General features: G+C 38.5%; 1 protein-coding gene across 1 annotated transcript in view; it reads left to right on the forward strand.

The window, feature by feature from the left end:
• The window catches only part of ZMAT4 (zinc finger matrin-type 4), a 349,149-nt gene that overhangs the window by 290,750 nt on the left and 32,517 nt on the right, over positions 1-25,882 (forward strand). The window contains exon 8 of the mRNA XM_036838966.1: positions 16,979-17,075. Within this exon, the coding sequence (XP_036694861.1) occupies positions 16,979-17,075 (97 nt within the window). The remainder of the gene's footprint in view (positions 1-16,978; positions 17,076-25,882) is intronic.

Consider the following 25,882-nt stretch of genomic DNA (forward strand, 5'->3'; position numbering starts at 1 on the left):
TCTAGAGCAGCTCACAGAACTGAGAGAAACCTTTTACTTACTAGATTACCAGGTTATTATGAACAGATATAATTCAGGAACAGCCAGATGGAAGAGATGTACGTGGGAAGGAGCTAGGATCTTCCATGCCATCTCCAGGGGAACCACTGTCCTCACATCTCCACATGTGCACCAACCCAGAAGTTCTCCAAACCCAATCTTTTGGGTTTTTATGGAGGTTTTATCATACATAGGCATGATTGATTAAATCATTGGCCATTGGTGACTGATTCAACCTCCAACCAAAAATCAGAAGGGTGGGTCTGAAAGTTCTAAGCCTCTAATCACATGGTTGGTTCTCCTGGCAACCAGCCCATCCTCATTAACATAACAAAAGAAAACTTTCTGCCCTCACTTTGGAAATTCCAAGGGTTTTAGGAGCTCTGTGCCAGAAACAGGGGTGAAGACCAAATATATGTTTCTTATTATAAATCACAATATAACTACGCCTATCATTTTATCTGTATACATATCTCACATAGATTAGAATCTTTAACAAACAACTCAGACCAGTAAAGGCTATTTTCCTTTTATTCAAAAAGGGAAAATAAGGTTTAGAAGTGGTAAGCAACGTGCCTGAAGCTGCCCCATGAATAGGGGCTAGAGTTGAGTTTCAAATTCCATCAACGGGCCCCGAAGCTGGACCTTGTTGCCTTACGTTGGTTGTTCCCCACCACCTCCATCCTCTGTTCGTCTCTGTGTGAGAGCTGAAACTAGGAAATGGGGTATCACCTGTTCAGCCTCATCAAGGAATGTGCATGTGGGCTGTTCTGTACATGTCTGAGAATGACCAAAGAGCATCACCAGTATTGATTTTGGGGATTACAGATAAATTTTAGTAGGTAAGTGAATTCACAAATTCAGATCCATGCATTATAATATAATAGAATAGAATATAATGATGAGGAGATATATCTATATATCTATTTATCTGTATATCTGTTCTATTCAGGTACATCAAAGTCTCCTGGGAAGTCAGTTTGAGCACTTGGAAAGGAATTGCTGCTCTCACCAGAGCTGCTGCCTGCTCAGTGTTTATAAGTGCCCAAGAGAACAAATCGTATTGTTAACAAAGGCTATTAATGGAAGAATAAAAACAGGTCTTCAGATGGATCCTTGAGTGCACGCCTTAAGAATAAAAAAGACGGAATTACACAACTTCCAAGATACCCTTCCACATTTTCCTTTTTATCTAATTTATGAACTTGGCTAATTACCTATTCAATAGCCTCAATCACTCAATTTGAGAACAAAGCAGGCAAAATATATTGAGATCCACTGTCAACAGCTTCCTAAGAAGTAGTTCATATAATGTCATATCTTCCATGTTTTCAAAAAAATCTTAAAGAATAGAGATAATTTTTCATTCAACTCTATGCCAAACAAATATATAGGATGATCAGTATATAAGTAAACATTTGACCTGTCAAAAAAGATGTGTATAAATAGCATCTGTAGAGAAGGCAGCTTGCCAGAATAATTTGAATATGCCTCAGGATGCTAAGAAAGAGAACTCTTTCTAGAATATTAAATTACTATGAAACCTCACACTCATGAGTTAGGTCTTTATTTTTGTTCAAAGCAAAGACTCATTGTGGTTAAAAATAGCAATTGTAGTTTACATTTATTGAGCTGTTTGGTTCTTTTCTAAGTTGTTCACCTACATCAACAGTTTTAATTTTCATATAATCTTTCTGAGGTAGGTACAATTATTATCTCCCTTTCATAGTTTATGAAATAGAGATTCCTAAGGGTTAAATAACAAGCTTAGATTGAAAGAGGGAAAAATATGTGATTCCTCCTCCTGAAAATGATTGGTACTTTATTCTCATGCCCTCTGTTTCCCATATTCGCAGGCCCCGATATATTTGAGAATTATTGAGTCGCAGGCATTTTCTAGATTTTTTTTACAGTGTTTTCTTTTTCTAAAATCAACATTTATCTATAAATTGTGAATTTTGCTATTCTCTATTACCTTGTAAATCAAACAGGATCAGGTGAGCTTCTGTAATTAGGTGAGGCTACTGCGATAATGGTATTGAATGGGGATGTCTCTTGCCATGTGTCCTAGAGAAAAGTCACTTATTCAAGGCACAGTGGGGCCATGTGTGTCAAGGCATTGGTGTCAGGCTGGCCCAGGGGAAGGCAGGGCACACACTCAGGTGGCTGCGGAGATTTGAAGGCTACTGTCTTCATAAAGGTCTCTCCTACCCATCTGGTGAGGCCTGAAATTCTACCTTTCATATTATTTTCTTCAAATGTTGAAGGCTTTTTAATTTCAAACATCCCTATTAAAAGGCCAATACCGCAGGAAGCAGCAGACAGCCATGAATTAACACAGGGTCTGGCAGGCTGTCTGCTGAAAGCAAGATAAAGACCCAGCCATGTGAGACAGATGTTTACGAGCAGGCAAGAGAGATTAACAAAGAATCAGAGGACACCAAAGATAGTATTCATGTACCAGACGGCCAACTTGTGTGTGAACGATAATGAGAGAAAGAGGGAGAGAGAACAATCTCATTTATAATGTGATTCAAAGGAGGCACTGACAATTAGGACTTTTTTTTCATTCATATTTCACCTTTGAATCCTTCTTGGAGTAGGTCTCTTGAAAATGACCACAAGTGCTCTTCCTGCTTCCTGGGGCCTTTTGGTTGACCAGGGTAGTCGGGACAGCTCCAAAGCAAAGGTCGCTAAGGATGCATTCGGACCTCTAGCCGACAGCAAAAGAGTTGACAATCACTGTGTCCTCAGCTGATGCAGCTAGAAAGCCAATGCCATGATCCTTTGACAGTTGTGGACCTATCAGGACTACTGACAGTTCTTCAGGGAAATAACAGGACCTGTGATTCCCTAGCCCTCAGGAAGAAAAGAGAGATGGCCTGGAAGACACATCTCCACAGGGCAGAGAGAGAAGGGAAGAGACACGTGTTTCCTTTCCTGTGCACCCTTTCCACAAGCCCTCATGAGTTTAATTTAACCCATTTGTGTTTAATGTAACCCATTGTTGAACTTGATACCATAATTCACAACTTCACCTTAGGAGTACAGTTTACTTCATGCGTGAAACAATCTGTAATCAAAAATTATATTGTAGAAAAAAACACATTTATGACAACACTTTAGATGAAAAACATATAGCCCTGCTAAGTTGTTAGTTGCCTGTATAAGTTGAGATCTATGGCAATGGCATGGGACCAAAAGGAAAAACACATTTCATGTTCCATAAGTTTCCATTTTTATCACATCAACACCTAGACCAGGAAAAAGCTATTTCACCCATATGTTGTTATTTAATATATGGTTACAGATACCTTGAGTACCTTTCAAATAACAGATTACTTCAGAGTAGGTTTACTTACTTCTGTTTCCTTTACATTTAATTCAAATCACAAAAACAAAAATGAGTTCAATTCTTTGGGTTGCTTGCAGTTTGCTAATAGCCATCATAATAATAGTGATCCCCTCCAAAGCTAAAAACAAGGTTGTCTGGGGGCTGCCTTGCTCAAAGTATGAAAGTATATCGGGACTTCCCTGGCGGTCCAGTGGTTAAGACTCCACGCTCCCGGTGCAGGTGGCACGGGTCCGATCCCTGGTCGGGGAACTAAGATCCCACATGCCTCACAGGGCGGCCTAAAAAAAAAAAAAAGTATCATCTATCCTCTGCGACATAGAATACATGTAAACCTTCTTCTGATCAAGCAGCTCTTTAAATGCTTAGAATGAACTACTCTGTCAATTCTGAATCTTCACAGTAGGGTGACAATTTTCTAATCCTTTCTTGGGTCAGGCATCCAACATGGCTAAAATTGTCTTTTAATTATGGGGAATACATTTAGCCCATAGCTTTAGGTTTTGTTTGTTTGGAAAGAGCTTATGAAGATGTAAAGCCATTTGCTTCCTGATTCCATTTTCAAGGCTTCACATAAATACTATTTAAATAGAGAAAGAATTGTTTTAGGAAATGTGTGTTCTTTGTTTAATTGACTGTCAGATATCTTGCAGTCTGTGCCAGCAAGCAGTGGGATGAATTCAAAAGATTAAGCATTTAAATGTTCTGAAGGTCATAATGATTCTTGTGTGGAGTAATACTGCTCTTCTTTATCTGGTACTGCAGCCAGCCCTGATCCTAGGAGGTTTCCTTAGCTGACACTCACAGGGAAGAGATACTCCACAGCGCAAGTCTAAGATCGGCCATGGCAACGCTCCTCGTGTTATCCTATGATGGGGTGGCATGATAAAATGCTGTGATTTTCAAGTTCTTCTCCACAAAGCCCAGGGTCCCTAACTAGGGGTACCCTAAGTGCTATGCTTGGAGTTTGATGGTCTCACTGCTGTTTGAAAACCCTAACCCCCCTTTCAACTAGAGCAACTGTGCTTTGTCTATTTTATGCATTATTTTCAAATTAAGTTGTTGTTTTTTTTAAACAGGATTCTTCTGCTTTTCTTCCTTCACTCCTATGTTTCTTTTAAAAGCCCTAGTGTCGTTATTAAGGTCACTAGCGTTGAATTCAGAAATAAGTAGATTCAGGTCTCCTTGTCGACTTGCTAGTTCTATGACTTTGATGTCTTTGAACCATGGTTTTCTTATCTGGAAAATGGGCTAATAATGTCCATAAAGTGGTTTTGAGGATTAAATATGATAATAATGTCTCCTTCATCCTTCTAGCAGAGCTTTCTTCTCTCTGGTTCCTTGATAACCCCTCTATCAGTCGGGGTTTGACCAGAAGAGTACAACCACCAAGACTGATACAGAATGAGGAACTTATTGTAAGGATTATGGGAACTGGTAAGACAGTCTTTTCTTCTGCTGTTTCTTCTGCATCTAGTCTTGGGCCTGAAGTCAGTAGGGCCGGCAGTCAGGAAGGAAAGGTGGCCGTGAAGTAGGGAAGAGCAAAGACAAACTGCAACCCACGAGTGCAAACTGGAGGCTGTGTCTGATGAGGGTGACCTGCAGGATAGGCTGGGGCTTTGTACCATGTTCCCACGTCCACATCCTGCCTAGGATTCAGCAACCTGGAAGGTGGAGGTCCAATGGGAGCCAGAGATGCCCGTGGGTCTGGCTCCACCCCATGCATGACGGTGAGCATCTCTGATATCAAGGGGTACTAACTGCTCCTCTACCCTCCTCCACTCTCTTCTCTTTACCTACATTGTCTCCATAGATGATCTCACCAGCCCTACAGCTTTAACTACCACCTATATGGCAGTGACTCCCTGGTTTACCAGAACATTGCTTGTCCTGACTTTTCTATGATTGATGTTGATATGCTGGAGCTGGAATCTCACAGACAGGCCAAGTACACCACTGGCCAATGGCAGACTGGCTAATAGATGGTGGCCGTCTTTCACTATCATCTGGAATGAGGGCTCATCATCTTCTCATAGTACTCTGGCTGCCACTCCTTCCTAACTAATCGAAATGGATACGTGAGCTGCATTGTATTTGCAGCTATATTCCCTAAAGGAATAGGCGGAATTCATTGAGCTAGAACTTAATGGGGATAAACAGTATAAAAAGTAGAGGAAATGAAGATTTGGCTTAGCAGAAATCTGGGTGCAAAAGACTTAGAACTGATTGCTAGCAGGTTCATTATGAGTATAGATTACAGTGAGTCAGGGTCAGGGTTGCCAGACACACATACATACTTAGAGCTTTAAAGGTATTGATAGAATTAATGGTGCACGAGAGCTGTGAAAGCCTTGCTCTGCTTTGTACGGATGAAACCACACCAGGGGCTTGGCCTTCAGTTCGAGGGTCATAGTTTAAGAATGTCATCAACAAAGAGGAAATGCCATCCATAAGGTAATAAGAGATGATATGGGGAACTTGAACCTATATTTTAGCGAAGAACACTGTCAAAGTGTCAATGGACTTTCAGCCTGGTAAACAGAGCCTTAGGGGATGTGATAACTTTCCTCAAGTATTTGATGTATTTGAAGAGATGGGAATAAACTTGTGCACAATTCAGGCCATTGGGTGTTTGAAAAAGGACAGCCTCTAAATGCAAGCAGACACAAACCATTCTGCTTGTAAACCTTCATGTGACCCCCATGGGGTTTTGGACTAGACCAATGGTTTCTCTAAAACTTGCCCCCTGGGGAGCTTTCCAAAATGTAGATTTCCAGGTCCTACTCTAGATGTACTGAATCACAGTCATCTGGGGTGAGGCCTGGGATTTGTGTTGTTAATAACTCCCACCTGATTCTCTAGTCACCAGTGTGGGAACTCCTGGACCAGATGAGCTCTAAAGAGCCTTACATATTTCTGTGACCCTATTCCTCCTGTCCCAGGAGGGCCACATGCATGGTGTGAAGAGCAGCCTGAGCAGGAGGGATGGGTTCAAACCCAGCTGTGTCTCCACCTAGCTCTGTGATTTTGACTAAGTCTCTGTACCTCAATTTCCTCATCTGCTAAAGAAGGATAACAATCGTGTCTGCTCGTAGAATGTTGCCAAGAGTAAATGAGTAGATGGGTAAAGTAAGCACAACAATGCTTCTATATGGCATATATAAGATAAGGATTAGCTATGATTTTTTTTTTTATAAATGTATTTATTTTATTTATTTATTTTTGGCTGCATTGGGTCTTCATTCCTGCGCGCGGGCTTTCTCTAGTTGTGGCGAGCGGGGGCTACTCTTCGTTGCGATGTATGGGCTTCTCATTGCGGTGGCTTCTCTTGTTGCAGAGCACGGGCTCTAGGCACGTGGGCTTCAGTATTTGTGGCACACGGGCTCAGTAGTTGTGGCTCGTGGGCTCTAGAGCGCAGGCTTAGTAGTTGTGGCACACGGGTTTAGTTGCTCTGCGGCACGTGGGATCTTCCCGGACCAAGGCTCGAACCCGTGTCCCCTGCATTGGCAGGCAGATTCTTAACCACCACTGTGCCACCAGGGAAGTCCTAGATAATGATTTTTTATACCGGAAGATGACACATCCATTTACTAGACAGTCTGATTCATGAATGTTTAGGAAGTAGAGGAGAAAGAAATAACTCAAAACCAAAGACTTTATTTTTTTGACTTTCATATTATTAATCATTTTTCAAAATGTTTCCAGCTTTAGCAAGCATTATAATACACAACATGTGCAAACATTTCTTGGAGAGTTACAAGGTTATCAAAGCATAAGTAGGAATATAAAGTTTACTTTCTAGGAATGTAAAACAATAGAAGTTGTAGGGAATAAATGAGGGTAAACTGAAGTCTCAGGTTTGCTGAGATTTCTGTCTAGAACCACATCCTTCTGGCTTTTTTTTTCTAATAAAATGAAATATGCAGATCTTGGGTATATAATCTGATGACTTTTGGTAAAGGAATATACCCTGTAACTACCATCCCAAGATATAGAACAGTTACATTACTCTGGAAAATTCTCTTGTGTCTTCTGCCAGTCATTCCCCATCCCAGAAGGCAACATTGCTCTGAATTCTATCATTACAGCATAGCTGTGCTGTTGTGCTCTTTTCTGTCTGACTTCTTTACCTACACATTATGTTTTTGATGCTAATTTATGTTGTTGCATGAATCAGTAGGTTTTGTTTTGTTTTGGTTTGCTTTGGTTTCTAGTTTCCACGTATTATTCCATTATATAAATACATCATAATTTGCTTAGCAATTCTTGCATTGATGAACATTTAGATTATTTTGAGTTTTTGGCTATTATGAATAAAGCTGCTATAAGCATTTTTGCAGAAGCCTTTTTTTAATCCTAAGTTTTTGTTCCTTTTGGGTAAATGTCTAGGAGTAGAATTTCTGAGTTATAGGGTAAGTCTATCTTTATAAGAAACTGACAGTTTTCCCATTTTACATTCTTCTGTATGTGAATTCCAGCTGTTCTCTGTGGTTATTTTCATTTGGTAAATAACCAAATGTTATTTATGTTGTTGTTATTTATGCTGTTTTATTTGATGTTAGCACTTGTAGTGGGTATGAGATGGTGTTTAACTGTTCTTTTAATTTACATTTCCTGGTGACAAACGATGTTGAGCATCTTTTCAATGTGTTTATTAATCATTTTTATGTCTTCTTTTATAACATATCTGATCAAATATTTTGTCCTTTGAAAAACTTGGATTGTTTGTCTTTTATTTATTGATCTGTAGGAGTAAATTATATATTCTGGACAGAAGTCCTGAACAAGATATATGAATTACAATTATTTTTTCCCAGGATGTGGCTTACTTTTTGGTTTTCTTGATGGGTCTCTTTATAAGCAGGAGCTTTTGATTTTTGTAAAATCCAATTTATCTGTTTTTCTTTTTTATGTTCACCATGTTTTAATTCCTAAGAAATCTGTGCCTATACCAAGTTCATAGACGTATTCCTCCGTATTTTTCTAGAAGCTTTATAGTTTTAGCTTTTACATTTAAGTCTGTAATCAATCTTACTTTTATTAATGTGTGTTGTGAGGTAGAGGTTGATGTTCATTTTTTTATTTCATGCATTTATTCAGTTATTCCAGCACCATTTGCTGAAAAAGCTTTCTTTCCCCCATTGAATTGCCTTGACACCTTTGTTGAAAATCAATGAAAGTGGTCAAAAGGTACAAAATTCCAGTTATTAGATAAATAAGTACCGGGGATGTAATGTACAACATACTGGCCATAGTTAACAGGGCTGTATGATATATTTGAAAGTTGCTAAGAGTAGATCTTAAAATTTTTCATAACAAAGAAAATTTTTTTCTTTTTTTTAATCTGAGATGATGGATATTAACTAAACTTATCGTGATAATCATGTAGCAGTATATGTATGTCAAGTCATTACGGGGTATACCTTACACTTAAACTTATACAGAGCGGTAGGTTAATTGTATCTCAATGAAAGTGAAAAAAATCAATTGATTCTTTGGGTGTGGTCTAGTTCTGGGCTCTCTATTCTGTTCCTTTGATGCATTTTGTCCATTCTTATGCTTATGTAACACTATTGTGATTGATCGACTTTCATAAGCAAATCTTGAAATCCTCAAGTGTGAGTCCTCAAACTTTTTTCTTTTTCAAAATTATTTTAGGTACTTTGATTTCCACATAAATTTTAGAATCCACTTATCTCTGTAATCCTTTAGTGTTTGATAGAATTCTCCAGTGAAACCCTCTGGAAGAGACTGTTGGAATTTTGATTGAGTTTTCATTGAATCTATAGGAGAACTGATATCTTAAAAGTATTGATTCTTTTAGTTGATGAGTATGGTGTATATATCTCTGTATCTATTTAGGTTCCTCTTAATTTCTTTCAGCAATGTTTTGTAGTTTTCAGTCTTGTACATCTTTTATTAAATTCATCCTTAAGAGTTTTAAAATATTTCTGATACTGTTACAATGGTATTTTTACAAATGTATTTATCAGTCGTTTGCAGCTATTTCAAGCATGCAATTTTTTCTATTGGCCTTGTGTATTGTGACATTATTAAATTCACTTATTCTAGTAGTTATTTTGTAGATCCTTTAGGATCTTCTATATAAACAATCATATCTTCTACAAATAAAGACAGTTTTACTTCTTCATTTCCAATCTGCAAGCCTTTCATTTCTTTTACTTTTCCTATTGCACTGCCTAGAATCTACAGTGCAATGTTGAATAGAGATAAGAAAGACATTCTTGGCTTTTTCCTGGTCTTAGGAAACTTCAGTATTTCACTGTTTAATATAATATTAGCTGTAGGTTTTGATAGGTGCTCTTTATTATTAATTATTAATTAAGGATGTTCTTTTCTAGTAGGCTGAGAATTTTGAACATGAATGGATGTTGAAATTTGTCAAATGCTCTTTTCTGCATCTATTAAGCTTATATTATTTTCTCATTTTGTCTGTTAACAAAGTGAATTATATGATTTGATTTTTAAATGTTAAACCAGTCTTACTTCCTGTAACAAACAAACTTGTTTATGATGGAACTGTTATATGTCTGTATGTATACATACATACAGAAATATCTTTATCTATAATGTGATTCTTACTAGTTTTTAAAGGATTTTTCTGTCATGTTCATGACAGATATTGGCTTGCAATTTTATTTTCTTTTATATTCTATCAATTTTTTTAAAAATTAGTGTTATGTTAGCTCAGAAACAAGTGTGGAAGTGTTTCTTTCTCATCTATTTGCTAAAAGAGTTTGTATAAGTTGATACTCTGCAACACTTTAATGTTTGATCGAACTCTCCAGTGAAATCCTCTGGGTCTTTCTTTGTGTGAAAACTTTGGACAATAAATTCAGTTTCATTAATAGATAATAGCTACCCTAATTTTCTATTTCATCTTGTGTTAGTTTTGGTAAGTTGAATTCTTAAAGACATTTGCCCATCTCATATACTTTGTCAAATTTATTGGCATAAAATTATTCATAATGTTCTCTTATTATCCTTTTAAAACTGTTTGTAGTATCTGCATTAGAAACAATTCTTTTATTTTAGTAATTTGTTGCTTTTTTTTAAACCTCCATGAAACTTTCTAACGGTTAATACTCGCATTAATCCTTTCTAAGAGCGGATTTCGGTTTTGTTATTTTTTCTGTACTCTGTTTTTTATTTCATTGACTTCTCTTTATTATTTCTTTCCTTCTACCTGATTTTGTTTTAATTTTCTTGTCTTTTTCTACTTTCATAGCGTTTAAACTTTGACCATTGATTTTAAACCTTTCATCCTTTCTAATATAAAGCTATATATTTTCCTTTAAAAACTGATTAATATAAACTTGTTGATATGTAGTATTTTCATGATCATTCAGTTCAAAATATTTTCTAATTTCCCTTTGATAATAGGTCACTTGGAACTATTTAGGTATTTTCATAAATGCTATTAATATTTATTTCTTATTAATTTCAGTGGTAGTCAAAGAAAGCACTGTACGAAATGTAAATATTTGAAATTTAGTAAGAATTTTCAATGGCTTAGCATATTCCCTAACTTAGTTTACTTGCTATATACACTTGAAAAGATTGCGTATTCTCCACTTGTTGAGTGTACTGTTCTATAAATATCAGTTGGTACAATATGGTTGATAGTTTCATTTAGATACTATTTGTTTTGTCGTACTGTTCCGTTCTTACTGAGAGAGGAGTGTTAAATCTCTTATAATTATGGTGTCTGTTTCTGCCTGTAGTTCAATCAGTTTTTGCTTCATGTTTTTATGCTTTATTGGTTAAATTGGATTTACAATTGCTAGGTTCTCCTAATGAGTTTCTCCCTGGATTATTACAAGACATCCTCTTTATCTCTGGAAATATTTCTTGTCTTGAAGTCTATTTTGTCTGATATTCATATAGGAACTTCCACTTCTGGGTTATCAAATACTTTTTATTATCCTATTTCATTTTCTCTATAGTCTCCTTAGGTTTATATCTTCATATTTGTTTCTAGGGGATTAGGATGCATCCTTAAATGACCACTGTCATTTAGAGTTAATATTGGTAAATTTATTATTTATTAATTAGATTTTATACACAGTATCATGAGCTCTCAAACTCCTACCCATTCTTGGGCTATTGTTGTCACATATTTTACATCTATATACAGTATAAGCACTACAATACACGGCACAGTGTTATAGTTTTTGCTTTAAATTGCTCTCTATGTTCAAATAAATTTAGAGCAATAAAAAAGACACCAACACATTAATCATTTATGGTGTTCTTTATTTTTTCCTGTAGATCTGAATTTACATCTGGTGTCATTTGCCTTCCACCTGAAGAACTTTATAAGCATTTCTCTAGCGCAGGTCTGTTGGCAGATTGTTCTTTTAGTTTTTGTTTATTGAAAATGTCCTTATTCCACTTGAAAGTTTGAAGGATATTTTTGCTGGATATAGAATTCTGATTGTTTTGTTTTGTTCATTTGCTTGTTTCACCACTTTTTCTTCCTTAAATGATCCAAGTCCACTTCACCCTGATCTCTCTGTTTGCTCTTTTCTCTCCCTGGACAACTCTTTAACCAGTTCCTCATGTCACAGGCTAATTCTCATCTCTCTGGTTTCATTTCACGCTTCTCAGAGACCTCTGTTGACCATGCTATCCAAAACCAGCCTTCTTCTCTGTGACATTCTCATTTTCCTCTTTACATCTTGTGCAATACTTCCACAATGTTTTTATTTGTTTCCTTGCTTCTTGTCTTTCTACCTGAGTAGCTCCATATGAAAATTTATTTTACATTCTCCTACATTCTTGGCATTGCCAAAATACCTGGCATCATGATAAAAGCACAGTGATGTTTCCCTAATGTAGAATGGATGCAACTGAAGTTACAGGGGCATCCGAAGTCTAGCTTTGCTAGAACTGAAAAGGCACATTGAGTAGTCACACTGCTAAACTCTCCAGGACCATCTATTTTACACACTGTGCTAGGGAATATAAATGCAAAAGTGAAACATCTTCAAGAAACTTTTCCAGATTCTCTGAGTTGGACACAATCTCCTCCTCTCATTCCCCTAGCATTCCACTTCATCCTGACTGTGGTACTTTTTGTGATTGACCTTGTACCATTGCTGTTTCTATACATATCTTCCCTCTCCAGCTGGATTGTCAGGTCCTTGCAGGCAGGGACGATATTTCTGAACACACACTGGCAATTCTGCAGAAATAACCTTTACGTCTGCATACATTTCGGGATACTCATAAAATGGTATTTCACTGAAAATGAATTGAATGAGAAAGTTAGCGTTTTTGTTTAATAAGGTTCTCTATTTCTCTGTGGAAAAAGGAGCTGTATAATTCCGAAGTCATTAGGATTTCAACTCAGCATTAATAAAGCCCTAGGTTCCCACCAAGGACACTGTGTCACGTGTGGAGGAGGACTCCTCTGCCCCTTCCCTGCCTTTGTTCTTTTTTTTCTGTTTATATGCACTGCCTTCCTAGTTTATGCTCCCTGCAGTTTGCAGCACAATAACGTGCCAAATATTTCCTGCCCACGCGTCTGTTTGGCTGCAGAGCAGGGGAACTGTAATGGAAAAGCAACAGATCAGAATAGTTTTTAGATTTGTTGGTGCTCTTAAAAACGCCCACTTTTAAACATAAATATTTATGCCTGTTGTCATGCTCAACCTCCGTTCGTTATGAGGAGACCTTTGATGAGTCTGTAGTGTGAAGAGGACCCATATAAATACTGGTTACCATTTATTATGACAAGACTGATGGAGAACTCTGGAGGTAGGAAGGCTGAAGCTAGCTTTCATGTTCTGTGCGTAACAGAGGAGAATGGCTCAGCCCCAGATAAGCATTCAAACAACTCACACGTAGGTTGTGATAACTTATTGCCTCTGGGTTTGGGGACTATGGTAATCTTCCTGAGTCACGCACACCTGCGAGTGAAATGGAAGAGCCTTGGAAGCATAGCTGTTCTTTGTAACTTTTTTCTTTAAGACCCAGTATTGTTCTGACAAGTTCAAGTTAACGCAAGGACCATGGCACTAGAGGGCAACACTCTGTAAGGTGGGTGTGTATGTGTGTTGGAGGTGAGGGTTACAAGTCTGAAACTTCCTGTAGGTTCCCAGGCCCCATCCAAGGCTTATAGAATCAGAACCTGCAGATGCTGGGCCTGGGAATCTGCATTTGAGCACCATCCCCAGAGGATGCACTGGGACATTTGGGAGTCACTGCTTGAGGGAATAGAGAGACAAGAGTTGTCTCTTTTGTCTCTTAACTGTCAATCTGTGCCTGGAAAATTCTGAGTCCCTTAGATTGCTCACCAAGAAGATCCTGTGGTCTCATTGTTTTTTTCCCATAACTGAATTGACTCTTAATTGAGCAATTAGGTCAGTCAGTGTCCGATTATCATGTACTTGAAACTAAAACAAAATAAGTTCGTCCTTACACTGGCCAAACCAACTTATCCTGTCATGTCTAACAGGTTTCTCAGAAACATGCATTGGGCTATAGGAATTTGAAAGTCCACAGGAAGTTCTGCCCTTTGTCACGTTATCTACATAAGAGCAATTCTGATGGCACTGCAATATTCAGCAAGCAGGATTCATTGGATGTAATCAGAAGTAACTTTATTCTTGCCATCCACTGCCCTTTCATGCCATCTCTGTGGGGTTAATTTTTTCCTACCCCTTGGGTAAAAACTAGGGTAAGTATCATGAATTTTCGCTCACTTTTAACTAGTAAAGAGTTCTTTACTTTCATTCTTAAATACACAAAATTCTATGTCCTTAACTGATATATCCAAGTTTTTTTCAGTAGCTTTTAATCTACTGAAAAAAACTGCACAGGTTCAAGGTTGAGAATTATGCTTTATTCAGTGAACTTACTGAGGACTTTAGCCTGGGATACAGACTTTCAGATAGCTCTGAGGGAGTGTTCCAAAAAGGTAAAGGAGAAGCCAGGATACATAGGAGTTTTTGCTGAGAAAAAAAAACATGTGTTCAAACATCACAAGATTACTGCTAATCATAAGAACAAAACATTTCAAGTTAATGATTTTAGCGCTTTTCTATGTATGGCAAGAGTCTTGGCCTGACTGAAGTCATTCCTTTGATATGCATCTTAACTATCTCGGGCCAATATCCTGTTTTTCTCCATCCTGAATCCCCTCAGGGAGCCCCACTGCCAGGAGCCCTGCAGTGGCTGATGACTCCTTTGTCTACTGAAATGGCAGGTGACATTCTTAGTTCACACAGGGTAGAAAAAGAATTTTTAAACAGCTCCAAACTTTATTGGAAGTGAGTTTTCCCCCTCCCTTAGCTCAGTTCTGCTTGGGCGGCCTATTTGCCATGGGAAAAGGGTGCATAGGCTCTTCTCTTCCTCTCTGCCTGTGGCTTTTGCTTTTCTTCCTTTATCTCTGCCTTAGGTTCCTCCAGGGCTGAGGGATGCAGGGTATCAGGTTAGAAAGGCGAGGGAGATAAAGGTTTATTTGATAGATACCTATACAAAACTCGCATAGACACTGCCTGACTCTTTCTCATGGGGTGATTTCATGGCTTTTTCAAGAACTCAGCGTTACTTGATACTTAGCCCATAGGCTATGTACTTCCTCTGGGGTCACTTTAAGGCCCTAGATATCCAGTTGAACCCTGCTAGCATCCTTCCGCTGAGGTCACATTGCCCCCACCGTTCATACACGGCACACACGTGGTCTGTGGGAAACTTCACATCGTTTGCTCTGACAAGCTCTGAGAATACAGGTCAGGCCCAGTCCTTCCACCTCTCTTACTTCACCATCAGAGTAGCTAAGTAGACACAGGCTCCAGACTTTGTATCTGGCCAGTGTTGTCGAGTCCAGGACACTGGGCTCCAAGCACAATAAGGCATTCCTCAAGCTCTCTGAGTAGTTCCACTGAATCCTTTTCCCATGGGTTCGAGGTGAGAGAGAAGGAATCCCCCATCTCACATGGAAGAGGGTTAAGTCAAACTCATAGTATGATAGAGCTCCCTTTAAGAAATTCTCTATTCCTTTCTTTCTTCTCCAATCTCTTTTTCAGACTGGTGGTGAGGGATCAGCTTTAGTTGGAAAATGGCTCTTGACCACTTCTGTTGGATGCGCTGAACTGGGGCTCTCACACTCCACTTTAGTCATGGGGCTGTAGCTAGCATCTGTGTCTTAGAGCTTCAACCGGGGGCTTCCTCCAAGATACTGGGAAATAAAGATTCCCTTGTAATATCTCTTTGCAATCATAATACCAGCTAGTTTATGTTCATCACTTGTTGCATACCAGACGCTCCTTCATACATGCCTTATCTTACTCAGTCCTTCCCACAATCCTATAAGGAAACAGAAGTTCAGAGAAGTCAAATAATTTGTGTCAAGTCACCCAGATAGCAGGTTGCAAAATTCTTCCCAACACTGTGCATTATTTTCTTTTGAGGAAAATAAGAATGATTTTTGGGTCTTAGAAAGAAAATACTATGCATTCATCAGGGGGAAAAAAAAATGCTATAGCTGTTTACTATCCTGGCTTTGACAATGGGAAGATATGGAATTTTGGAGCAAAATTAAGAACAACAAGTCTCAGTTGCTAAGCATTTGAATAGACTTATTCACTTAATTCTTATAAAACCTTGTGATGTGGATGGACTCGTCTTCATCTTGTAGATGAAGAAACTGAGGCCAGGGGGATATTATGTGGCTTCTCCTACATTACACAACGAGGAATATTTGGAGCCAGGATTTAAAATCCAAAGTCTCAGACCATGACCCTGAATCTACTTTTCCTCTCCACTCTGATGGGACATAGCAGGAATATGAGCTGTGGAAGTTGTTTGGTTGATGCTTCTTTCAAACACATCTGACTCTAGATGAGGAGCAACAGAGGAGTCAAGGTTTTCACTAAACTCCTTGGAAACAAAGAGCATCTTATTCATCTTGGAATCCCTAGTGCCTGGTCCAAAGTTGACACTCTATTAATGAATGAATGAAATGGGTAAACAGTCAATAACTTTCTTTTCAACTCTCTGGTGGAAAGTAAGTTTACATGTGGGTTAAATTAAGACAGCATCCTCCTCCTGGGTATTTACATTTTATAAGATGGTCTTGGGAGAAGAGCTCAGATGAATGATATCTAAACTTGAATTTCTGATTCGGTCCTTGGAATAGAGGTGGAAGAGGACTTGAGACCGAGTTTTTCTCCAGAGTCTCAGGTTTCACTGCAGAAATGACAGCTTACATGTCTCTCTGCCGTAAGGAAAAAATAGATTGCTTCTTTGTTTGGGTCACGGAGTGCTTCTTTGTTTTGGTTACGAATTATCCGGAAACATTTTACCTCAAAGAAGTATGTTCTAATAATTTCAGTCATCCAGCAAGGGGGCAGGTGGCTTCCAAAGTATTCACAGTCATACTTCTACTGAGGAACCTGTCGGCTGGGCTCTTGGAAGGAAGGATTGAAGTGTTATTGGTGGGGTAGACCAGATGGCTTCTAAGAGACTCTGTCCCTGACCTTTTGGAGATCTAGGATTCGTTCAGGTGGTTGAAGACAAGGATGCAGCTAACCAGGTCTGTGTGTCTGTCATCCACAGGTCTGAGGCGCAATTACAGATGTACCATCTGCAGTGTCTCTCTAAACTCAATAGAACAGTATCATGCCCATCTGAAAGGATCTAAACATCAGACCAAGTAGGTACTTTCATGCTTTCACTCTTCAGTCCTTTTGTATGTAACTTTTAGCATGATGAATAAAGGCTAACCACTTTACTTATTTCAAAATAAGTAGATGAAAACTGTATCTCTTATCTCCAAGGTTCCCTTGATATTTATGCTGCTCAAGCCTCCAGAGTCTGCCTAGCACAGCTTGAAGAATGACTTCTTGCCTTTTTTGGACACAGTAATGACAATATTTTTTTTTTCATTTTTTCCTTCTTTTCAAGGCTAGTCAGCACATTTGTATGAACTTCAGGAAACTTTTAGATCTATATTAAGTGTTTTTAAATAAGCAGTGTAGTCTCTACTTGGAGGATGGTCCAGACCTCCGTGTTGTGAAGTCTAATTCTGTGAATGTCTTCAACCACTTTCTATTTCTAGAAGCATATTGTTGCTTAGTCTGGAAACCTAACAAATCCCCTGGAATTTTAAGTCATTCACATACATAGCTATTTTCAATTCAATGGAAGCTCATTCCATTCCCCCTCCCCCAAATTCTCATGATTTTAAACCAGAAAAGTCTAATCAGGCATCATTTCCCCTGTATTTATACTGCTCATCTTTTTAGAAAACCGATGACATTAGCTTTTAGGTATTTTTAAAGTAGCTGCTAGGACTGCTAATAAAATCTAATAAAATAGGAAAAAACAAAGAATATCTCAAAAATATGTAATTTTCCTGAATATAATTGTTTTCATTTCTCTCATATTCATTAGCAGAATCATTGAACAGATTCGACTGTATCAGGGCCTCATAAATAATGAATGATTCATTTAACAAAGGTTTATGGAGCGCCCACTGTGTGCCAGACCCTGAGTGTGCCCTGGGGAAGAAAAGATGAATGGATTTAGGCCTTCCTCTTGCGGAGCTCCCTGCCAGGCTGGGGAAACAATCATGTAAACAAATAGATTGTTCTCTGTTACCATAATGTGGGCACCCCGATCTTTGAGGACCAGGACGGGAGCATCGAGGGGAAGCTTTCCAGCGACATCAGTGCAGAGGCTGAGCTCATAAGGATGAAGTCAGGGTCTGATTTTTTTTTCCATTATCACCCAGCCCCCAGCACAACACTTGATACGTATTAAGGGCTTCATAACCATTCCTGATGGAGTGAATGTGTGATTTTTAAAAGATGAGTAACGACAGCAGAAACTAACACAACACAGTAAAGCAATTATACTCCAATAAATATGTCCAAAAAAAAAAAAAGAAGAAAAGATGAGTAACGATTTTCCAAGCACGGATAGGAAGGTACATTCCAGGCAGGGAAATTTCTTGGCAAAGATACTGCAAAGACATAGATTCACAGGGGTATCTGGTTTCAGGGGAGGAGTTTAAGCCCAGAGTTCCCACTGACTCTCAGTTTTTCCTCAATATAGTGTGGTTCGGTGAGTCAAAGCTGCTTTCATCACTTGCTGTACTCTGATCCACCCCCAAAGGGCTTTTATCAAGGAGGTTCTTCAGAAACAAGACTGTCTCTGATACTGAGCACCTAGAGCACTTGTATTGATTATTGGGAGCTGCTGCCCCAACCCCCAAAACGGTCCCTTCAGCATCTCTCTGACTCTCCCGTTGTGAGCCATACCGTATGCATTCTAACGAGCATGCATCTGACGTACGCACAGACACCTTACAAGGAGCTGCAACAGTAAATGATCATCTTTTAGGGGCATGTATTTATTGCTCTTCATAAATAGAAAAAGGTAGACAGCAGTGACTTTAGGTGACAAGAATCATGTCAATAACTGATGCAGATAGATAGCGTCTCCAGCTTCAGGAAAATACCTACCTCTCTATGTGTACCTATAAAACTTCACGTGACAGAATTTGTGCCAGGCATAGTCACACCTAATACCTTGTTTATTCCCGTTAACTACCTTGAGATACATATTACTGACCCATTATTTGATCTGAGAAACTAAGGCTCAGAGAGGCGAAGTAACTTTCGCAGCACCACCTTGCCAAAAAAATGGCAGAACCAGACTGGACCCAGCAGCGTCTGGCTCTTGCTTTTAATTAATTCGTGTCACTCAGCCACCACAGACAGGCTTTGGACACAGGACTGCAGGGGCTGCCAGTAGAGAGTCCTATGATGAATTTTGAAAAAGGGCATTGCTTCCCTGGTGTAATTTAATAAGTATACGTGACTTCAGAAGGGTACGTCTCCTGCTGTGCTGCCTTCTTTCCAATAAACAAGACAGTTTGCTTTTTTTTTTAACCACAAAAGCACAAGGTTGAAGAAACCTTGAAGAAAATAATTGTCATAGCTCTGTCCCGCAGGCCATTTCATCTGTCCTTATACCAGATTTGAGTATCCTGGGTGTGTATATGAGTCTGTCTTTGTTTACGAGACAGACGGTTCCATAATTTTCTTGTAATATCTTTGTTAGGTTTGGTTTCAAGTGTGTGAGGGCCTCAATAAACAGATTCTATTTCTAATCCCTGAATGAGTTTGTGGTAGACTGCTGCTATTTCTTACCTTAAATACGAGGAAGAATTCATTAGTGAAGCCATCTAGGCCTAAAAATTTATGCTATGGAAGTATTTTTCTTAGAAATTTAGTTTCTTTAATACAGTATTGTTCATATCTTCTATTCTTATATCAGCTTAAATAAGCTGTCTTTCAATTAATTTGTCCATTTCATTTACCTTTTAAATTATATTGGTATAAAATTGTTCATTTTATCCCCTAATTTTATTTTTAATGCTTGTGGAATATTTTTCTTTCCAGACACTGTTTATTTGTGTCTCTTCCTTTTTTTTTTTTTTTTTTTGACCACTTTTCTTGTTAGAAGTTTATCAATCTTTATTATTTTTTTTTTTTTTTGATGAACAAATGTTGGGGATTTGTTGATTTTCTTTATGTACAGTTATTTTATGACATTTAAAATATTATTTCCTTCTTTCTACTTCCTTTGGATTTAATTTGCATTCTCCCCTGGCTTCTTAATATAAAAGTATAGGTCCTATAATGAAAAAGAATATATATAAATATAAATATAAATAAATGGTCCTATCTATCAATTAGGCCAAGTTTCTTAATCTTGTTCAAATCAGTATATTCTTACTGATTTTTTTGTCTGCTTTTTATATCCATGAGAAGCAGACATAATTAAAAACCTCCAACTGTACATATGATTTGCCTATGTGTCTTCTTAATTCTATCTTTTCTTTTTTGTTTTATATATTTAAAGGTATATTATTAGATGCTTACAAGTTTAGGGTTTTTTAATGTATTCTTATTGTATGGGCCCTTTTTTTTTATCACTTTTTGCCATTATGAAATATCCTTCTTTGTTACTAGTAGTATTTTCCTTGAAGTATACCAACATCAACTACAGCAACTCTTCCAGGCTTTCAAAAGTGTTTCCTTTAAATTGTATCCAGCTTTTATTTTGTTCTCAGGTGGAAGTTTAGTGTGATGGAAGTCAGCCAAATGGTTCTTAACTGTTCTAATCTGACTAAGTCAACATAAGTATTAAAGTGTCAGTAATTTTCAAGGTCTTATATTTATATTTTTGCAGTCATTTCTAGAGGAGCATTGAGATGAGCAGAGATGATTCAGTTGTGTAGTGGAAAGGACACTGAATTTTATTTCTAGTGCAATTTTGCCACTGAGTGACCCTGGGCACTGACAAACCTACTTTACGTCTCACTTCCCTCAAAGATGAGTGTTTAATGATGACAAGAACACAACAAATATGCTTCCACTTCCCATGCTTTGCTCATGATCCTGGTATTCTTTTCTACAAATCCTGAATTCAGACTTAAAATTTTTCCTAAAACATGTCCCAGTCAGCCTTGAGCATTTATTGAAGTTCGCAGTGACCCTCCCCTGCCCCAATTATATCCACCCAGAACCTCAGAATATGACCTTATTTGTAAATAGGTCAAAAAATACTTTTGCAGATGTAGAAGTTAAGAATCTCAAGATGAAATCTTTCTGGATTTGTGAGAATGATTTATGGTGTCTTTATGAGAGAAAGGAAAGGGAGATTCGAACACATGGAGAAGGTGGCCCCGTGAAGACAGACGCAGAGATTGGGGTTCTGTTTCCTCAAGCCAAGGAACACCAGGAGCCAGCAGCGTCTGGAGGAGGCAAGAAGGAATCTCCTCCAGAGCTTTTGGAGGGAGTGAGCCCTGCTGACTCCTTGATTCCAGACTTTCATCTTCTAGAACCTTGAGAGAATAAATTTCTGTTGTTTGAAGACACTCAGTTTTGGGTACTTTTTTAAGGGCAGCCCTAGGAAATTAATATAGTGTGAAACCTACATGCCTTGTTCCATAAGTAATCCTTCAGTCGTATTTTCTGGGCAACTGCTTACAATGCCAATCCCGATAATGACAATGATGATGGTCATAGAGATGCGGGTGGAGAAGATGGTGATGATGATGACGCCACCACTGATAACCAAAGTGGGACTTGTCTGAGACTGGGACACAGCCACAGACTAAAATGCTTTGGAAGTGTTACATCTAATACACACAGCAGTCCTGTAATTGACCAGAGGCTGCACTTTATAGGTTAGAAAATTGAGTCTCAGAGAAGTTCAGTGACTTGCCCAAGGTCCCCCAAAAAATTGGTCAGCAGAGTCAAGAACAGAAGTCAGGTTACTGGCAACCTTTACTCTAACTGTTATAACAGTACTTAAATAATACTATTATTATTACATTGCTCTTTACTAGTAGTAAAAAGACTTTTTCTTTTTTTTTTGGCAAATGTCATAAACAGCAAAATGACTGTCGAATTTTGCTCCATGGTTAAATTGCAAGAGAAATATTCAATAGCTAATGAGAGTAAAGGTTTCGAAATGCAAATGATCACACTGGCATATAAAGCAATTGCCTGTTGGTAGATTTTTCAGCATTTCCGGGGGATCTAGTCTGTCAATCAGTACAAATGTTTAAAATGAAATTTAAAGGCAGATGAGTACATACCATAGACTAATGAACAATTCCCCCATAATGTACTTAAATTTGAGTTTAGGGAACACTTCAAGCCTCAGGACATTGTATTACCTAGAATTAAAGGTTATAAAATTTGTCATTACTTACTTTGATATTTCACTTGGTTGAAAATGAGGTACAAGTGTTTAACAGAATAAATCAGACTGACCAAAAGTTAGTAGTAATTTCTATATGTGCTGCTTCCTTTGAGAAGAAGTCTGAAGTGGTGATATCCATTGCTTTTTCTGCAATTTTTCCCAATTAGTATGAATCCTCCAGACAAAGCCTTCATATTATCCATTTCCCCATTATATTCATTTATTTGTGAAGTGATTGAGTGGATGTTCAGTCTAATTTTCAGAGCTAGAATATATTTGCTTTAAATACCTTGGAATTCAGTTCCTGCATTCAGGATAATAGTTAGTTGTGTGTGGGGGGGAGGAGGGTGGAATAATAAATAATAATAATAAAAATAAATATTTTTGCAAGAGATGCTCAGCATGAAGAAGCTTCTGTACTTAATAATAAATAAAAATAGCTTAATATACCAAGAAGATGTTCTCTTTGGAAACAAGCAAACAAAAACCAAATCAAGGCATGGACTTCTTCGAAGGCTAAAAGTATAGAATTTTTTTTGGTAGAATTTTCAATGTGATTTGCTGACATTAACCAAGAATTTCAATAACCTAAGGGGTTGGGACTTTGGTTCTGAGTTCTGAGACGGGCAGGGCATAAGACAGTGTTGAAAACAGAGCCGTCCTTTCCCAAAGAGGGTCAAGTTATTTCTCTTCAGCTGATAATTATTCATAAGCTGCTTGAAAAGGCTTGGAATAAAGGGCAAAATCTAGAATCCAAGGCAAAAGAGCTCCTGCAGGAAGTGGAGCTTGTGGAATATCACCAAGTCTTTCTAGCCAAAGGGCTAGATTTGCATCCTAGGCACTGTAAATAGGGTGTCTTATGCAGCACAAGGATGGGGATGAGGCAGGGCCTGTGGGTCAAAGGGCATTCTCTATTTAGCCCTGTTTTTTAAAATTTATTTATTAAACTATAGTTGACATACAACATGGAGTTAGCTTTAGGTGTACAGCTTCAGATTCTATTCCATTATAGGTCATTACAAGATATTGAATACAGTTCCCTGTGCTACACAGTAAGTACCTGTTGTTTATCTACTTTATATATAGTAGTGTGTATCTATTAATCCCATAATCCTAATTTATCCCTCACCCTCCCCTTTCCCCTTTGGTAAGCATAAATTTATTTTCTATGTCTGTGAATCTGTTTCTGTTTTGTAAATAAGTTCATTTGTATCTTGGTTTTAGATTCCACATATAAGTGTTATCATATGATATTTGTCTTTCTTGGTCTGACTTACTTCACTTAGTATGATAATCTCTTGAGTCCATCCATGTTGCTGCAAATGGCTAAATTTCATTCCTTTTTTATGGCTGAGTAATATTCCACTATATATATATATATATATATATATATATATATATATATATATATATATATACCACATCTTCTTTATCCATTCCTCTGTTGATGGACACTTAGGTTGCTTCCATGTCTTGCTTATGTAAATAGTGCTGCTGTGGACACTGGGGAGCATGTCTCTTTTTGAATTAGAGTTTTCATCTTTTCTGGACATATGCCCAGTAGTGGGATCGCTGGATCATATGGTAACTCTATTTTTAGTTTTTTAAGGAAACTCCAGATTGTTTTTCACAGTTAGCCCTGTTTTTTACAGAACATTCGAGTTCACTGCTGTCACGAGCCCTCCCTTCTCTGAGGAAGGCCTCAGAGCCCAACTTCTCAAATGGAGGAGACAATAGCTTATAGATAGAGGGATTCCAGAGAAGCCAGAAAAAACTAGATCTGTCTCTCTCTATGGCACTAATGCACAGGCAATTCCAACAGCTGTACTTTTTCCTAAGTCTCACTTGCATGCTTTTGCTCTAGGTGCCATATCTAGGGATACATTACAATTACAGTCTGTGAATAGATTAGGCCTTTTGTGGGCTTGAAAAGTACTAAATGGGGAGCATTTTCACTCTTCCATATTATTTATAGAATGACTGATGACCCCTAGTGCTCTTTAGCTCACTCGTTTTCCACCCCCCTTCCTTCTGGACAGACTTGTAATCATTATTTTGTCTTGCTTGCAATTTGTGTGAGTCATAACTGTGTCCAGAGTGGTTCTGAGCCGATGCTTTCAAGTCTCAGCTTTAATTGTGGGTCGCGTTGCCCACCTTTCATGTTCTTTGTCAGGCTGCTTCAGAGAGTCACCTAGTACCATTCTCCAAGGGTGCAAGGCCATTACCTGATTTGGTTCTGAAAAGTGCATCTGTGTCAAGAGAGAAAAGAACCACCAGAAGGAGGTGATGGAGCCCAACAGGCCTGGCCTGGGAGGTGGGCAGCAAGTCCCAGGGTCACTGCTTCTCAAATCATGTCCCCTCACTGAGTTTCAAAGCCCTCATTGAATATAGGGCAGTCAAGGTCTCTATCAACCCAACATTCTCTAATTTTATGCTTCAAGACTGAGCTTTTTAAACTTTTTAGTATTTTCCAGCGGCAGAAGAGTAGCTGTAAAGTCATCCTTCTTTCGTGTTGACCTCTCTTCTGCTGGGTGGCCCAGAAATTGACCAGTCCCCTCACACTCAGGTCCTGCTAGAGGAAAAGTGTCCTCCAGGCCTGTTTATCCTGTTCTTGAACAAAAGGCGGAGGGGCTATTCCAAGGCTATGACTTGGGACAAAAGAAGTGAAGTTGGTCATATCAGGAGAAAGTAGAGAAAGAAGCTTATTTTCACTTCATTCCATGCTATGAATACCAAACACACATTCTGGTGGTTTCTCAGGCAAATGGGATGAGTGAGAGGGGGTTGAGGAAGGCTCGAAAGGGAACCTGGACCCATCACCTGAGCAGTCCAGGCTTCTGTCCTTATACTCATTCTGGGTCTTTTGTAAGTTACTGTAACCCCTTCTCACATATCTCCCCAGAGTTCATTAGACACTAGAGTGTGTCCAGTTGTAAGCTATATTTAGCTGCTCTTGACTTTTACTCCAACCAGACTTTGGTAAAATGTTGAATTTGGCCAGCGTTTGTCTAATCTCTTAAAAGTTGTCATGGAACATGGAATGCCAGGGAATTGAATTAAAATAAATGAAGGACCTTGCTTCATTTAGGTCAATGTTGATAGGGGAGTAGGCGGAGGAGATAAGATGGGGATGGACACGTGCCTTGGTTGTGTTCCTGAGTCCAGCTCTCCATCTCTGCCCTTTGGCTGGAGGAGAGGATTAAGTCCATTCTGGCTGGGATTTGCATAGTGTAAATGGGGTAGTGGTTTGAGTGATGGGACAAATCAGCCCCTCACCCCATTTAATTCACTCCCATGACCAAAATCTGTTGAATGCCTGCTATGTTTGAGGCATTGAAACAGGGCTTGGGGACAACAGAAGGAGCTCCTTTTACCTCTCAACAAGTATATAATCTGGTTGAGAGGAAGCAACATGTAGTCAAGTAAATACAGTTAAAATCAACATAGGATATATTGGCACAAAATGCTGCTGCAATTCAGAAGTAGTTGCATCTGGTTGGGGGCCCGCAGGAAAGGTGGTCATGGGGTGAGTACAGGAGAGTGGCTTGGGAAGGAGACCATCTGGGTTCAATCTTGGCTCTACATCTACTGATTGGGTGGCCTTGAGCTTGTTACTTAAAGACCTGTCTGGAGCTTAGTTTCCACACCTGTAAAATATGACAGATTATAAAAAGTCTTAGCAGAACTGACTGTGGTGAGGATTGAGGGGGTTTTTTTAAGTTGTTATTGAATTTGTTA

This window comes from Balaenoptera musculus, chromosome 21 (assembly GCF_009873245.2).
Source record: "Balaenoptera musculus isolate JJ_BM4_2016_0621 chromosome 21, mBalMus1.pri.v3, whole genome shotgun sequence".
In the NCBI taxonomy this organism is placed as follows: domain Eukaryota; kingdom Metazoa; phylum Chordata; class Mammalia; order Artiodactyla; family Balaenopteridae; genus Balaenoptera; species Balaenoptera musculus.